Below are 17,869 nucleotides of genomic sequence, written 5' to 3'. Positions count from 1 at the left end.
CCTGCAATCTCCATGCCCTGCCCCCACGCCCATCATTGCCCAGGATCCCAGCAACTTCCTGAGACTTAGATACCTGCCCCTAGCTCTCATCCTGCCCCGAACTTCCCATCTGGACAAGAGGTGAATGCCTGGGCTCAGCCTAGATCCCATCCCTGGGCACCAGCCACTCTGGGGAAGACCTGCTCAACTTGGCCCCAGGTTCTGGCCACTGGGCAGGTTCCCTTCTACCCCTACCAGGAAGGCCCCCTTCTCCAAGACCCCTGGAAGACCCTGCAATCTCCACACTCTGCCCCCATGCCCATCATCTCCCAAGACCCCAGCCACTTCCTGAGACTTAGAGACCAGCCCCAAGCTACCATCCTCCCCGGACATCCCTTCTGGACAAGAGTGCCCACCCTGCCCCAAACTTCCTGTCTGGACAAGAGCTCCAATCCTGACCTGGACATCCCATCTGGACAAGAGAGAGAGACTTCCTGAATCTGTCAGCTCTTTCTGGACCAACTGTGCAGATAAGACCAAGAACGAACCACAAGGAGAAGGGCAGACTTCAAGGCAAAAGTATACACAACAAAATGAAGAGCAATACAGCATCACCAGAACCTAGCCCTCCTCCAACATCTAGACCTGAACATCAAAAACTGGAAGAAGCAGAAGCCTTATGAATAACATGATGAAGAAGGTAGAGGCTTATATAGAAGAAAAGACAAACAAAAAATGGAAAGAATACTATAAAAAACTAGAGGAAAGAACAAATAAAGCAGAAAAAAACAATAAAGCCGTGGAAGAAAACAATCCCTGAAAGAAAATCATGAAACAGATGAAGGAAACAGTCCAAGACCTGAAAAGAGAAATAGAAACAATGAAGAAGACACAAACAGAGGGAATGCTGGAAATAGAAAATCTGAGTAAACAGTCGGGAACTTCAGATGCAAGTAAAACCAACAGAGTGCAAGAGATTGAAGAGAGGATATCTGGTGTTGAAGATACAGTAGAAGAAATAGATTCATCAGTCAAAGAAAATACTAAAGCCAACAAAGTCATGACCCAAATGTCCAAGAAATTTGGGATACCATGAAAAGACCAAACCTATGAATAATAGGGATAGAAGAAGGAGAAGAATACCAACTCAAAGGCACAGAAAATACATTCAACAAGATCACAGAAGAAAACTTTCCCAACTTAAAGGAGGAAATGCCTATGAAGATACAAGAAGCCTGTAGAACACCAAACAGACTAGACCCCCCAAAAGAGTCCCCTCACCACACAATAATTAAATGACTAAACGTACAGAATAAAGAAAGAATATTAAGAGCAGCTAAGGAAAAAGGCCAAGTGACTTATAAAGGCAAACCCATCAGAATAGCACCCGATATCTCAATGGAGTCTTTGAAAGCCAGAAGAACCTGGGCAGATGTAATGCAGACACTAAGAGACCATGGATGCCAGCCTAGACTAATACCCAGCAAAACTTTCAATCATGATAGACAGAGTGAACAAGACATTCCAAGACAAGACCAGACTTAAAAAATACTTATACACAAACCCAGCCCTACAGAAAGCACTAGAAGGGAAATTCCAACCTAAGGAAGTCAGGTACACCCTTGAAAACACAGGCAATAGATAAAGCCAAAGCAGTAAACCCCAAAGAAGAGAAGTACACACACACTACCACCAAAAGATAACAGGAATGAACAATCATTGGTCATTAATATCCCTTAATATCAATGGACTTAATTCACCTATGAAAAGACATAGGCTTACAGAATGGATACAAAAGCAGGAGCCACCTTTCTGTTGCATACAAGAAACACACCTCAAATTCAAAGACAGACACTACCTAAGAATAAAAGGCTGGGAAAAGTCTTTCCAATCAAATGGTCTTAAGAAACAAGCAGGTATAGCCATCCTGATATCCAGAAAAATAGACTTCAAACTAAAATCAACCAAAAGATATCAAGAAGGGAATTACATACTCATCACAGGAAAGATCCACCAAGATGAAGTTTCAATTCTAATCATTTATGCCCCAAACACAAGGGCACCCACATATGTAAAAGAAACATTACTAAAGCTTAAATCACATATAAAACCCCACACATTAATAGTGGGAGATTTCAACACCCCACCTTCACCACTGGACAGATTTCCCAAACTGAAACTTTACAGAGAAATAAAGGATTTAACTGATGTTATGACTCATATGGACTTAATCGATATCTACAGAACATTCCATCCTAACAAAAAAGAATAAAGCTTATCAGCACTCCATGGAACCTTCTCTAAAATCAACCACATACTTGGCCACAAAGCAAATCTCAACAGATACAAAACAATTGGAATAACCTGTGTTCTATCAGACCACCATGGTTTAAAGTTAGATTTCAACAACAACAACAACAAAAACTACAGAAAACCTACAATCTCATGGAAACTGAATAATGCTCAACTGAATCACCAATGAGACGAGGAAGAAATAAAAAAAATTAAAGACTTCCTAGAGATCAACGAAAATGAAGACACCACATACCCAAACTTACGGTATGCTATGAAAGCTAAGAGGGAAATTCATAGCACTAAATGCCCACATAAAGACGTTGGAGAAATCTCACACTAATGACTTAACAGCACACCTGAAAGCTCTAGAACAAGAAGAAGCAAAGTCTTCCAGGAAGAATAGATGCCAGGAAATTATCAAAGTGAGAGCTGAAATCAATAAAACAGAAACAAAGAGAACAATACAAAAAAATCAGTGAAACAAAGACCTGGTTCTTTGAGAAAATCAACAATATAGACAAGCCCTTATACAAACTAACCAAAAGGCAGAGAGAGAGAGCATCCAGATTAACAAAATCAGAAATGAATAGGGGGACATAACAACAGACATTGAGGAAATCCAGAGAATCATCAGATCATACTTCAAAAACCTCTACTCAACAAAACTGGAAAATCTAAAAGTATTAGATAATTTTCTGGATAGGTACCACATATCTAAGTTAAATCAAGCCCAGAAAAACTATTTAAATAGTCTAATAAGCCCCAAGGAAATAGAAACAGTCATTAAAAGTCTCCCAACCAAAAAAACGCCCAGGACCAGATGGTTTCAGCGCAGAATTCTACCAGATCTTCAAAGAAGAGTTAATACTAATACTGTCTAAATTGTTCCACACAATAGAAACAGAAGGAACATTACCAAACTCCTTCTATGAGGCTACAATTACCCTGATTCCAAAACCAAACAAGGATACAACAAAGAAAGAGAACTACAGACTGATCTCCCTCATGAATATTGATGCAAATATACTCAATAAAATTCTGGCAAACAGACTTCAAGAACACATCAAAACAATTATCCACCATGATCAAGTAGACTTCATCCCAGGGATGCAAGAGTGGTTCAATATACGAAAGTCCATCAATGTAATACACCATATAGACAAACTCAAAGAAAAACACCACATGATCATCTCACTAGATGCAGAAAAGGCATTTGACAAAATCCAACACCCCTTCATGATAAAGATCTTGGAGCGATCAGGAATACAGGGAACATACCTAAACATAATAAAGGCAATTTATAGCAAGCCAACAGCCATCATAAAATTAAATGGAGAGAAACTCAAAGCAATTCCACTAAAATGAGGAATGAGGCAAGGCTGTCCACTCTCCCAATACTTATTCAATATAGTACTTGAAGTTCTAGCCAGAGCAATAAGACAACATAAGGAGATTAAGGGGATACAAATTGGAAAGGAAGAAGTCAAGCTTTCCCAATTTTCAGATGACATGATAGTATACTTGAATGACCCCAAAAATTCCACCCAGGGACTGATAAAGCTTATAAACACCTTCAGCAACATAGCAGGATATAAGATCAACTCAAAAAAATCAGTAGCTCTCCTATATACAATTGACAAAGAAGCTGAGAAGGAAATCAGAGATACATCATCCTTTACAATAGCCACAAATGACATAAAATACCATGGGATAACACTAACCAAGCAAGTGAAGGACCTATATGACAAGAACTTTAAGGCCCTGAAAAAAAAATTGAAGAAGATGTCAGAAAATGGAAAGATCTCCCATGCTCATGAATAGGCAGGACCAACAGTAAAAATGGCAATTTTACCAAAAGCAATCTACAGATTTAGTGCAATCCCCATCAAAATATCAACACAATTCTTCACAGACCTGGAAAGAATAATACTCAACTTCATATGGAAAAACAAAAAACCCAGGATCACCAAAGGATCCTGTACAATAAAACAAACTCTGGAGGCATCACGATCCCAAACTTCAAGCTCTACTATAGAGCTACAGTCATAAAAACAGCTTGGTACTGGCATAAAAACCGACATGTGGACCAATGGAATTGAATTGAAGACCCAGACATTAATCAGCACATCTATGAACATATAATTTTTGACAAAGAAGCCAAAAGTGTACAGTGGAAAAAAGAAAGCATCTTCAACAAATGGTACTGGCATAACTGGATATCAATGTGTAGAAGGATGCAAATAGATCCATATCTATCACCATACACAAAACTCAAGTCCAAGTGGACCAAAGACCTCAACATAAATCCAGCTACTCTGAACCTGCTAGAAGAGGAAGTCGGAAGTAGTATTGAATGCATTGGCATAGGAGATCACTTCCTAAATATAACACCAGTAGCTCAGACACTAAGAGAAACAATTAATCAAAGGGACCTCTTGAAAATGAGAAGCTTTTGTAGAGCAAAGAATAAGGTCAACAAGGCAAAGAGACAGCCTACAGAATGGGAACCCCACATCTGACAGAGGACTGATATCCAGAATATATGAGGAACTCAAGAAATTAGACATTAAAACGCCCAACAGTCCAATTAAGAAATGTGCTATAGAACTAAACAGAGAATTCTCATCTGAGGAAATTCAAATGGCTGAAAAACATTTAAGGAATTGCTCAATATCCCTAATTATCAGAGAAATGCAAATCAAAACTACTCTGAGATACCACCTTATGCCTGTCAGAATGGCTAAGATCATAAACACTGAAGACACCTTATGCTGGAGAGGATGTGGAACTAGGGGAACTCTCCTCCACTGCTGGTAGGAATGCAAGCTTGTACAACCATTTTGGAAATCAATATGGCGCTTTCTTAGAAAATTGGGAATCAGTCTCCCCCAATATACAGCTATACCACTCTTGGGCATATACCCAAGGAATGCTCAATCATACCACAAGAGCACTTGCTCAGCTATGTTCATATCAGCATTATTTGTAGTAGCCAGAACCTGGAAACTACCTAGATGCCCTTCAACTGAAGAATGGATAAATAAAATATGGTACATATACACAATGGAATACTACTCAGCAGAGAAAAACAATGATGTCATCAAGTTTGCAAGCAAATGGATGGATCTAGAAAAAATCATCCTGAGTGTGGTAACCCAGACTCCGAAAAACAAACATGGTATGTACTCACTCATAGGAGGATACTAGATGTGGAACAAGGATGACTGGACTGCCACTCACATCAGCAGGGAGGCTACCTGGAAAACAGAACCCCAAGAAAGACACAGGGATTGCCCAATGATGGAGAAATGGATGAGACCAACATGTATAGCCTGGACATGAGTGGGGGTAATGAATAGTGAGGGTCAAGGGAGAGATAGCTTGGGGGAATGGGAGATCCCACCTGGATCAAGAACAGAGAGGGAGAACAAGGAATAGGAGACCATGGTAAATGAAGACCACATGAGAATAGGAAGAAGCAAAGTGCTAGAGTGGCCCACAGAAATCCACAAATATACCCCCACAATAGACTGCTGGCAAAGGTCGAGAGGAGCCCTAACTGACCTACTCTGGTGATGGGATGGCCAAACACCCTAATAGTCATGCTAGAAACCCCATCCAACAACCAAGGGAACTGGATGCAGAGATCAATGGCTAGGCCCCAGAGGACCTCCAGGAGTCCAATTGGTGAGAAAGAGGAGGGTTATATGAGTGAGAATTGTTGAGACCAAGGTTAGATAAAGCACAGGGACAAATAACCAAATGAATAGAAACACATTAACTATGAACCAATGGCTGAGGGGCCCCCATCTGGATCAGGCACTCTGAATAGTTGAGAAAGTTGATTTACTTGATCTGTTTGGGAGGCATCCAGGCAATGGGATCGGGTCCTGTGCTCATTGCATGAGTTGGCTGTTTGAAACCTGGAGCTTATACAGGGACGCTTGGCTCAGCCTGGGAGGAGGGGACTTGACCTGCCTGGACTGAGTTTACCAGGTTAATCTCAATCCTCGGGGGAATCTTTGCCTTGGAGTAGATGGGAATGAGGGGTGGGATTCGGGGGAAGGGGAGGGGGGAGAACAAGGGAATCTGTGGCTGATATGTAGAACTAAATTATATTGTAAAATAAAATTTTTAAAAAAAGAAATGTGACTTAAAAATACCAAAGGGATTTTATCAGCAAAACTCTTGCCAACTGAATGCAGAAACATGAAAGAAATTCTGTTATTTGCTACACTATGAGGCATAACATAAAATAAATCCAAATCACACAAGCAATCAGAGATGGTGTGTTTTGAAAAAAATTCAGGTATAAACACAATATCCTTTCCTAATTTTTTTTGTTTGTTTTTCAAGACAGGGTTTGTCTGTGTAGCTTTGTGCCTTTCCTGGAACTTGCCTTGTAGACCAGGCTGGCCTTGAACTCACAGAGATCCGCCTACCTCTGCCTCCCGAGTGCTGGGATTAAAAGCATGCACCACCACCGACCAGCATCCTTTCCTAATTAATGTCTAAGAAAATTGGGATCAGCAGTGATTTCCCTTAACTTTATGAGAACTGTCAATGGAAACTAAGAGTTAACATAGAAATCGAGGGAGTATAACTTTTCCATCACTCTTGGAAAAAAGGCAATGATCAGTTGCTCATGCTATCATTATTTCTGTGCAGTGACTAGAACAAAAATGCAGGTGCATTACATCTTTCATGTCACTGCATTAATACACAAAAAATACATGAAAAGAAATTATAATCATGTGGTCTGGTGGCTGTGTCAGAGAAACACAAATTTGAAAGGAGACTTGATTATTAAACAGAATCTCTTTAAAAATTAAGAAAATTTGATGTGTTGGTGACTAAAGGTATAGGCTTATACATGCTAGCCAGTCCCCATGCCATGAATCCCCATCCTTAGCTTCTGGACTTCAGGTAGAATCTTGACTGAATGCCAGGTAGGGCAAGAATTGAAATCTTCCAGCCTCTACTGCTCTACTGAAGGGATTATAAATATTTCTCAACACTCTTGACACAGTCATATTGCTTTACTTTAGTGTTCTTATATCTAATGCAACAAACAAGGCCAATGATTAGCAAGAAAACATTTTTTACAAAATCATCAAAACATAAATAATCATGGTGAAATCACTGCACATTTGTCCATTTTCCCCTATCACAACCATGGGGGATGGTCCAGGAAGAAACTGATGGTGAAAATCAACATGAAGAATATTCTGGAGTAGGGCATTTGGGGAGAACAGTACAGAAGGTCTCCCAGTAATGAGATAACCCAATATTCTGGACATTTAGGTTTTATTATCCTATAGCTCCACTCCATTGTCCTTTCCCTCTAAAGCTATTCCTTATTTATATAATACCCAAGGTCAGTGAAGGTAGGCAGCCCAGTTTCTCAATATTCAATCTTATGTCATTTCATATTTTTGGAAACATTTTCATATATCTCTACTTCCATCTTGGTAACATAGACTTTCCTGGTTTAAAGGACATCTGCAGCTCAATTTGCTGAGAGATGGGACTGTTTTACATAAGATTGCACAATCTTACCTCTTTTTTCCAGTTTATCTTTAACCCAAATTCCAAAATCTTCCTGCATCCCCCTTTTACTCCACCATGATGTTTTTTCTGCCCCTCTATGTCCTACTTTGCAACACTCTATTAATCTCTAGTCCAATCATGACTTATTTTCCCCCTTTATTCGTACTTATACCTACAATAGCTAATGTGTCAGGATAGAGAGAATAGAGTCTGCCTTTTCTTCCTAAAATAGTTAGCCCTTAAAGAGTGACTAATGAACGTTTTGAAGTCAACTGCTATTCTATTTTCATAGAGGGTTTGCTTATTGTCGATAACTATTTTTGAAAACCTACCATAGGATCATGGGGGGTGGAGGGGTGGGGAAGAGCTCAGAGCCCTGAACATAAGCCTTGCAGAAGGAAACATCACCTCAACCCTACTACAGTCCAGTCTTTCCTGAAAACTAAAAAAAACTCTCTATATAGAAGGTGACCGGAATTAAAAAAAAAAATAACAAAATGTAGCCATTGATGTAACTACAGATTGACATTTCTTAGTTGTAAGGCATAAGTAACATGAAAAACTACATCAACTATCCTTCAATCACAGAGTAACCACAAATAAAAGGAATGTACAAAACACAGGATAAGAAATCAAAGTGACTATGAATTATGTTTAAAGAATTCAATAAACACATGCCTATCTCCTGAATTTATCCCAAGAAAACATGAAAAGCTGAAAGAAATGTGGAAATTGAATCAGGATATTCAGATGAAATTTGATAAAGAGATAGATATACAACAGCAATGAATGTTTCATTAAGTGTGAGGAGCCTAGTCCCATCTTTTCCTGGGTACTATTGAGGAGAAAACGATAAGAAATATTAGGTAGGAAGAGAGACCATGATGAGAGGAAAAACAGAAACACAGAATAGTTTTGGGAGACCTGTATCAATACTCAATGACCTCTTCTATCTCTTCAAAAGGTCTCTTTAAAACAATGTCAACAGGCAGTGCAAAAGACCCCCCCCTTTTAGATCAAAGCACACTGCACAGTCAAGTGCAGACCCTTACAAACACCCGGTAACCATGCCTGTGGTTAAGCCATCACCTTATGCAGCCCTGTCTGGTAAAACAAGCTCAGACCTCACTAGGAAACCTCTGTGGGCCTCCACAATTAAGTCAAATACAAATTTTGGTGGAAAGCATCAGAGATAGAGCAGATCATATAGAAGGTAGAAGGTGAAAGCATGAAGACAAGGCAGAGTATTAAGATCATTCAGTCACTATTAGTGATCTATTTGTTAAACAGTTGGATGGAACATGTAAGTTTTGGGGAGATAAGAAAAATGTCTATGTTTTTTTAGCATAGAAAATGATGAGAATTCCATGTCAAATGCATGAAAATATTCTCAATAAAATCATAGCACAGAAGTTCCCAGACTTCTGTTGAAAGAAGGAAAAAAAGGTCCATAAAGATCCAAAATGGATAGAGTATAACACAGGTAAGAAGACCAGAGAAGAAACTTCCCATTTCATATTATAGATATACAGTGAATATGCAGAATAAAGAAAGTGTACTGGAGGGTGTGAGAGGAAGGACAAAGTCACAAATGAAGACAGGACCATGAGCACATCTCCTGTATTTTCAATGGAAAAAATACCAGGATGTCTTGAAAAGTTGGAGTCCATGTTTGGAAAATAAGAGCTGCTGAAAAATGTAAATGTGTATATGAAAAACACTAATTATTACAGTCAAGACAGAAAAGCTATTTATGTCATTCTAAAGAATTTCTCACAATGAAATCTGCTTGCATTACATAATATAAAGATCAGTTTGTACTGAAATAAAAAAAAATAAATAAAGCCAAGAGGCTAGAGGAAGAAATGATGCTAACAACGCTGTTCAGAAAAGAGGGCCAACACAATGCCACGAAGTAGAAAATCAATAAAGTGTCAGGAATTCAAACATAACTTTCAATAAGTAGTCTGAATATTAACACTCTACATTCCTTTATCAATGGACACAGACTAAGGCTTAATATAGTGATATATCCTTTAATTTCAGTACTCAAGAGTCAGATCCAGGCAGATCACTATGAGATTCAGACAAGTCCCATATACATAACCAGTTCTAGTCCAACTAGGAGTACATAGAGCCTGTCTTTTAATAAATAGATAAGCAAATAATACACAATCATATTTGATAAACAATCATAATGCTTTACCCTGACCCAAGAAATGTACCCAACCACCAAATATCAACATAGGAAAAATTATGCATCACTTTTCCAACATCACACTAAAGCTAGTCCCAAGGATGTTGAAGATCATTTTACATACTTTAAAGGAACTATCCACTCACAAGACATTGCAACTCTAAATTTATATATATATATATGTGTGTGTGTGTGTGTGTGCACTCAATTTCATAAAACAAATGCTAATAGATACAATGTTACAGAATAAATTCTGCAACATAATAGTGAGTGACATCTACATTCACTCTTAAAATAAATATACTATTCATAAGAAAATAAACAGAGAAACTTTAAAAGTACATAATATTAATTTAACTTCAATTCAAGTTTCATTCTAGAGATGTTGAATAATTCAATATATGTAAATGTATAATTATAAATCATGGCATAATGGCTTAAAGACAGAAATCACATAATCATCTCATTCCTATCAAAAAAGTACAAAAGTATGTGGCAATAATGGATTACAACCTGTGAAATGAAAATTCAGATGGGGATAAAAGAAACGTCATACAGGAGTGAAAGCAAAATGACAGAGATAATAATTATGTATGGATATGCTATGAGGGACCTCTTTATTTTGTATGGTATATAAAATAATTCTAAGATCTTAATGTAGTTGAAAACAGACTATATACCTGTAGAAAAAGCCAATGGATTGAAAAAGTCAAATATAAAAAGCTTTCTGGTGTTTTTCACAAAGGGATCCTGGGGGTTGTTGAGGGAATCCACTTTCACTCCAAATAAGGTACTAGTGGTCACGTCCATGCTGTAGGCCCCAAAGATGCTGAGAAGAGAAACAGGTGAGTTAATACGTTATTCATACAACCTCTGAGCTATGTGACAATTTGTCTGCATTATCATCAATACAGCATGATTTTACTACTGTGGTGTCTTCAGAACTCAATATTATTTTACTACCCACACCATTTCCAAAACCTTCTCCCTCTTCAGTTGGATGAAAGAGAGGCAGAAAAATTTATTTCCTGTTGATATTTTTTAAACCCTTAGTAAATCCTGACCATTTAGACTGTTAAAAGTTACAGCTATAATACTCTAGGCAAACCAATGTCCTCTGATGTAGCACATATATCCTCTACCCACATTTCTTAATCCCTATGTCTGCAGATTTACTAAATTTTCCTTTCATTCTAAACTATATAACTAGTCTTCTAAAACATACAGGATGACAACAGGCAACCTAATTTTGTCTCCTGTACACAATGAAGAGACTCTCAAAAGGTATTGTGGCAACTGTTCTTTAATTTGTGGTTCACAGCAGGATAACTTCACGCCTCTCCCTTACTCTTCTTCTTTCTTTCTTTCTTTTTTTTTTTTTTTTTTTGGTTTTTTGAGACCGGGTTTCTTTGTGTAGCTTTGTGCCTTTCCTGGAACTCACTTGGTAGACCAGGCTGGACTCAAACTCACAGAGATCCGCCTGCCTCTGCCTCCCGAGTGCTGGGATTAAAGGTGTGCGCCACCACCGCCCGGCTCCCTTACTCTTAATCCAGAATAATTTTAGCTACCTGTCAGGAAGAGGGAAGTCTCCAAATGGGGCACAGTGTCCCCAGCAAATGCATGCATCACTACTCACTCTTTTGTTGTAACATTCTTGCCCTTCTCTAATTCCTGACTCATGTTTTTCACCAGCAAGTCTCCATATTCTTGGATGATGTGGAACATCTATGCACAAAACATAACACAGTCTAATGGTAAATGGCAATATCTGAGTCCCCAAATAACAAGTCTTTGAAGTTATAAAAAGATCATCATATTTTTAAAAGTACTATATAAGACAAAATAATAACAAAACAAAACAAAGAACCAACACAATAATGAAACAGAAAAACAAAGACCATTCTTAGCAATGTAATGCTCAAAGGAACTTCTCTTTAAAGAGTATAATATTATCCCTACCAGTCAACCGATAGAGTATATTACATTTATAATAAAAAGTCCTCCATTAACTTACCTCCTTCAGTTTTCCACTACTAAAGGTTGGTGTCAGCAATGATCGGATTCTTTTCCATTCTTCATTCTCAGATCTTGTTATACCTTTTTTCATTATTCCAGGTGGACCAAAAGGCTACCATACAAAGAAAATAGAGTATTCCCTCTATTAGATTGGTTATCTTAACAGTTATAAAATCTGTATAAATAGAAAACATTTGTTAATAGCTACTAACCCTCTTCTAGGGGCAGGTTTTATGCTATCCTCTAACATTTCATCAAACTAGGGCTGTATCAATGGCTCAGTGGTTAATACCACTTGCAAAGGACTCTGGTTCAATTCTCAGTAGCTACATTAGGTGGGTCACAAGTGCCAATAACTCCAGTTCTGGGTGTCTGATGGCCTCTTCTTCTCTCTGTGAGTACCTTCACACATGCAGTACACATACATACATTCAGTCACACGTATGTAATAAATAAAATATGTAAAATACCCCAAAAATTAAATAAGGATACATATAGCCACCTGTGTGGGATAAATCTGTTATATTACAGTCTTCATTTCGATATGATTTCTTCTATAGAAAAAAACTGTCTTTCTATGTGAAAACACAGGAGGGAGAACAAAAGTATTCTCCTAGTCAGTACAGAAAATTTTGGTTACTTAGTTAGGTTTCTATTGATATGATGAGGACTATGACTAGAAGCAACTTGTGATGGAGAGGGTTTAGTAATCTTACAACTCTCAGGCAACAGTCTGTCACTGAGAGCACACAAGGCAAGAATTTAAGGCAGGAACCTGAGGCAGGAACGGAAGCAGAAGCTTTGGAGGAATGCCACTTACTAGCTTTCTCACCATGGTTTGCTCAGCCTGCTTTCAAATACAACTCTGGACTAACTGCCCAGGGTTGGCACCAACTACAGTGAGTTGAGCACAGTCACTAACGAAGAAAATGCCCCACGGTCTTTCTACAAGTAAGCAAATGGAAGCACTTCTCAACTGAGGTTTCCCTTCCTAACTATGTCTAGGTTTGCTTCAAGTAGCCAAAATGCAATGAGTACGACAGGGTACATATAGGAGGGCTATATTGGCAAACTTTTCCTTAGACCAGTTTTGAAGTTACAAGTATCTTCAAGTTGAGCTATTTTGAAAAGAAGTGACATGACATAGTAATCATTAAATTATCACAAATACGAAGGACTAAGTATTATTAGCCTAAGCATTAATTGAATATAATGGCAATATTTCTCCTTGCTTTTTATACTGAAATATAAGCAAAAGAACACTATAATTCCCTTTTCCTGATAGAAAGTTTCTTCTGCCATATGCCCCTGTATTTGATTCTAACTTGAAATATTTCAATAGTTCCTAATGATATAAATACTTGTTAATAGTGAGAGGGAAACTTCATACATATGATAAAAAGTACATCACACAAAGCCTTTATCCAGCACCTCACTTTGTTAAGAAACACTGATTTTCCCATTAACAATGATTTTACAAGACCAGTTCTCACCTCTTACTACATCCTACCCTGGTGTCTAGCTATTGAAATAAGAGAAAAAAAGATACACTCAGAGGCACACAGATTTCACTGGAAGTGGAAATATTTCCATATTCAAGTTATGTTATTAACCTTTATTTAACAAATAAAGATTATACAAAAAGAATTAAGGAAACTGAAAGTGACAGAATACCTACAACCACTCACACTCAAGGCTCAGCGAACATTGTGGAAGACATGGTGAAAAGACAGCTAGAGCCAGAGAAGTGCCATGAAGGGCTGGACTCTGGGAGTGACATGGGTATGGCTCACATGGACTCACAGTTGCTGTGGTTATCCTCACTAGACCTCTAGAAGTTCAATCCAATTTTAAAAATCCAACACAGTCGAAAAGTAGCTCATGATGTCCCCATCCCTACCTGTAGAGCTAATATTACTTGCATGAGCATTTTTTCTATGTATACACAACTCTATTAAAGATGAGCAATGCCTATAGGGCCATGAAGAAAGCATCAGATTCAATGAGACTGGACTTACAGATGAGTTTCAGGCACTATGTGGCTACTAGATTTTGAACCCTGGTCTTCTGTAATAGCAGTTATTTTTCTTAAAGGCTGAGCCATCTCTTCACATACAGTATTGTAAAACTTACAAAAGCATGTCATAGGCCCCAGTACAGAAGGTGTCTTTGTTGCTACTAACTGGAATGTGATGCTAATCTAATTGGCTTCTAGATTATGTTTATACTCTCAGATTGCTGCTTTCAATGTTTGTCTTAGAAGTTTCACTTTACCATGGGCAAAGATTTATACAGAAACTTATAACTAAACAAAGTAAAAAAAAATGGCCTCAGAATGCTCACTCCTAAATGTGACAGCTAAATTATCCCCTCCAAGGCTCAGGGGATATTTAAAGGAGGAGAGGAGTAGAAGAAATATAAAGTCTGGCCTGGAGAAGAGGCTCACTAGTTCAGAACATACACTGCTCTTGACAGGGACCTGGGTTCAGTTTCCTGAATCCCTCTCAGTTGGGGCAATTGCCTGTGACTCCAGAACCAGGGAATCCAACACCTTCTTCAGGTCTTCATGGACACTTTACTCATATACACAAACACATACACATTTTTAGTAAATATAAATAAAGTTTCTTAAACATTTTAGAATCTATAGGCAAGGTAGAGACATATAGAAAGTTCACTTCTGGGCATGAAAAGGTCAATGCACTCTTGAAATCCCAGAAATTGTGATTAACAGCCCAAGACCATTCACAGGATAAGACCCACAACATTCCACTATGAAGAAGGGGAGAATTCATGAGGTTCTGTCTCTCTCTGAGGATTTATAGGTAGGTAGTGACAACCAGAGAAGGAAGAACCATTTACTTCAACAGTGTACAGATTAATAAGATGTCTATATTCCTGCAAATAACTCTCCAATATATGTTCTCTTGTAATCAACACTTAATAAATTCACTGAGTCACCAAATTTATTTAAAGGCATTATAGTAGCAGAAAAATAATTTAGTAGAATGAGAAGAACAGTAAGAGTGGGAGAGAGACAAGATGAGGTAATAGGATGTGAATATAAGCAATATATATATATATATATATATATATATATGTGTGTGTGTGTGTGTGTGTGTGTGTGCGTGTGTGTGCATGTATTATATGTCTGTCTGTTAGAATGGATTCTATATATTGCAATAATATAATAATAAAATGTATAATACATACATATATGAAAAATAGAGACATTAAAAATAAGAATTACTGTCATTACTCATGTGCACATACCCATATACTGATGCACAGGCACAGACATAATTTTTAAATTAAAAATAAAAGTTATAAAAACAAATTATTAAAATACTCAACACGGTGTTGTTGTATGCTTTAAACTCTGCACAACAGGATAGAGGCATTTAGATATCTGTGAGGTGAACATCAGCCTGGATGGACTACATATTGAGTTCCAGAGATACTTTTGAGACAGTGTTTGAAAACAAATAAGCATACCTTCATTATAAAAGAGAGTAAGAATGACAGAAACAAACATCAAATAAAATATATAATTCATAACAAAATAATAAATGCTTTATAATACAAACTCACAGCAAACATTATCCTCAATGGAGAAAATTTATATAAGTAAATTCTACCAGAAAACTTGCTGAAATGATGAACAATTTCAAGAGTCAGGATACAATTCAGCTTACAAAAATTAGTAGTTGTATGTATACCAGCAGGCTAAGAAGATTGTTGACATGTTTCATTTTAAAATAACTTCAAAGTATATAATAGACCTTGAAATGATCCTAATCAAGGAGGGTAAAGAACTCTACAGTGAAATCTTTAAATCACAGAAGAAAGAGACTGAGATAATACAAATGGAAAGACATCCTTTGATTCTAGACTGGTAGAACTGACATTGTGAAAATAATGATTTTACCAAATGCAATTTATAGATTCAAGGCCACACCAAGAAAATCACCATGACATTCTTCGAAGAACTAGAAAAAAGTTCCTAAAATCCATATGGAATCAGACAAGATTCTGGATAGCCACAGCAGTTAATAATAAGAACAATGCAGAAATAATTATCATTCCAGATTTGAAAATATGTTCTATAGCAGTTAATAAACATAGTATCCTACAGGTGCAAAAACATATATATATGTGTGTGTGTGTGTGTGTATGTGTGTATCAATTGAAGAACACAAACATGAGTACACATGACTACAGTCACGTGATACTTGAAAAAGATCCAAAAATACACACTGGAGAATAGACAGTATTTTCAACAAATGTGCTAAGAAAGCAGGATGTCCACACGAAGAAGAATGCAATAGACCCATATTGATCATTGTACAGAAAACTAACTACAAATAGATCAAAGACATCAGTGTAAAATCTAAAATGCTAGCTTTTCCAGAAGAAAACTGAAGCAGGACCCTAAAGAATATAGGTGTAGGAAAGGATTTCATGAACAGGACTCCTTATGTCTGGAAATTAAGGTCAATAATTGACAAATAATGCCTCACAAAATTAAAAAGCTTTGTACAGCAGAGGAGGCAGTCAATTGAGTTGAAGGCAAACTGTACAAAGTGGGAATCTTTGCCACCTGTACATATGATAAGGGTTTCATATCAGAATCTATTAGGTACCCGAAATCAAAGACTTAAGAAAACAAATGACTCAATTTAAAAATGAGATATGAGAGACGGGCATAGTGTTTCACACCTTTAATACCAGTACTCCAGAGGTAAAGTAAGGTGGATTTATGCAATTTGAAAAACAGCCTGGTCGAAATAATGAGTTCTAGGACAACCAGGGCTATGAAGAGACATTCTATCTCAAGGAAGGTGGGTAATAAAGTTGAAGAAATTCTCAAAAGAAGAAATTAAAAGTCTAAAATTATCTACTGAATGTTTGTTACCCATGGAAATTAGGTAAATAAAAATTAGAACAACTTTGAGATTTCATATTACCAATCTCAGAATGGCTAAAATCAAGACAACCAGTTGCAACAAATGCTAGGAGGATGTAGGAAAATAGAATCATAATCTACTGTGTGATTGGAAACTGGTGCAATCTGAAAATCATTGTGATTAGTTCTTCTATAAACCAAACACACATCTAATATATAACCCAAATTTACCACTTCTTGGCAATTCTTCAAAAAAGACAACATCCTACTCCACAGATGCTTGAGCAGATATGTTCAATGATACTCTGTTCACAATTACTAGGAAATAAAACAAACTAAATATCCTTCTATAAATAGATAATGAAAATGAGGTATAGGTATAGAATGGAATACCATTTAGCAGAAACTTAAATTGAAACCATGCAGTAATTGAGCAGAACTAGAAAATATTATATTGAGTGAGATAACCCAGACCCACAAAGACAAATACCCCATGTTATTTAATTCCTTTGGTTCCTAGCCTCAATCGTCATATGTGTGTATACAACAGAGAGTGATCACAGAAAGGAGGAAAGCAAAATGGGGATATGACAAGGGGAACATCTAAGAGGGAAAAAGCAGGACACAGGTAATATGAAGGAGAAATGGGAAAAATGGGAGGGACTTTTAAGTGGGAAGGATGAAGGAGGAAAATACAGAAGGAGAGGAAGAAGGAATGATGAATAACACTATGGACGGTTGAATGACACATAGGGATTAAATATTTTATATCATATAAAGGGATCTGGGGTGGGAACAGGGGATGGATTAGTAGGAGAAAACAAATTATATATATTTGTATTTTAACTAAAAAGTTTTGAAAGTACCATTCTAAGCTGTTTACACAAGGAGGTATGTAAATGTGGATACATTATCTTAGCTGTCAT

General features: G+C 37.3%; 1 protein-coding gene across 6 annotated transcripts in view; it reads right to left on the bottom strand.

Annotated features, from left to right (window-relative positions):
- LOC114684379 (cytochrome P450 3A13-like) overlaps nucleotides 1-17,869 on the bottom strand; it is a 99,651-nt gene that overhangs the window by 17,138 nt on the left and 64,644 nt on the right. For all 6 annotated transcript variants that reach the window (XM_037198474.1, XM_037198473.1, XM_037198476.1 and 3 more), the window contains 3 exons: nucleotides 12,036-12,149; nucleotides 11,658-11,746; nucleotides 10,702-10,850 (listed from right to left, as the gene is read on the bottom strand). In XM_037198474.1, coding sequence (XP_037054369.1) covers nucleotides 10,702-10,850; nucleotides 11,658-11,746; nucleotides 12,036-12,149 — 352 coding nt within the window. The remainder of the gene's footprint in view (nucleotides 1-10,701; nucleotides 10,851-11,657; nucleotides 11,747-12,035; nucleotides 12,150-17,869) is intronic.

The sequence above is a fragment of the Peromyscus leucopus genome, chromosome 23 (genome assembly GCF_004664715.2).
Source record: "Peromyscus leucopus breed LL Stock chromosome 23, UCI_PerLeu_2.1, whole genome shotgun sequence".
Taxonomy (NCBI): Eukaryota; Metazoa; Chordata; class Mammalia; order Rodentia; family Cricetidae; genus Peromyscus; species Peromyscus leucopus.
The sequence above is the reverse complement of the archived record's forward strand: the minus strand, read 5'-3'. Positions and strand labels throughout refer to the sequence as shown.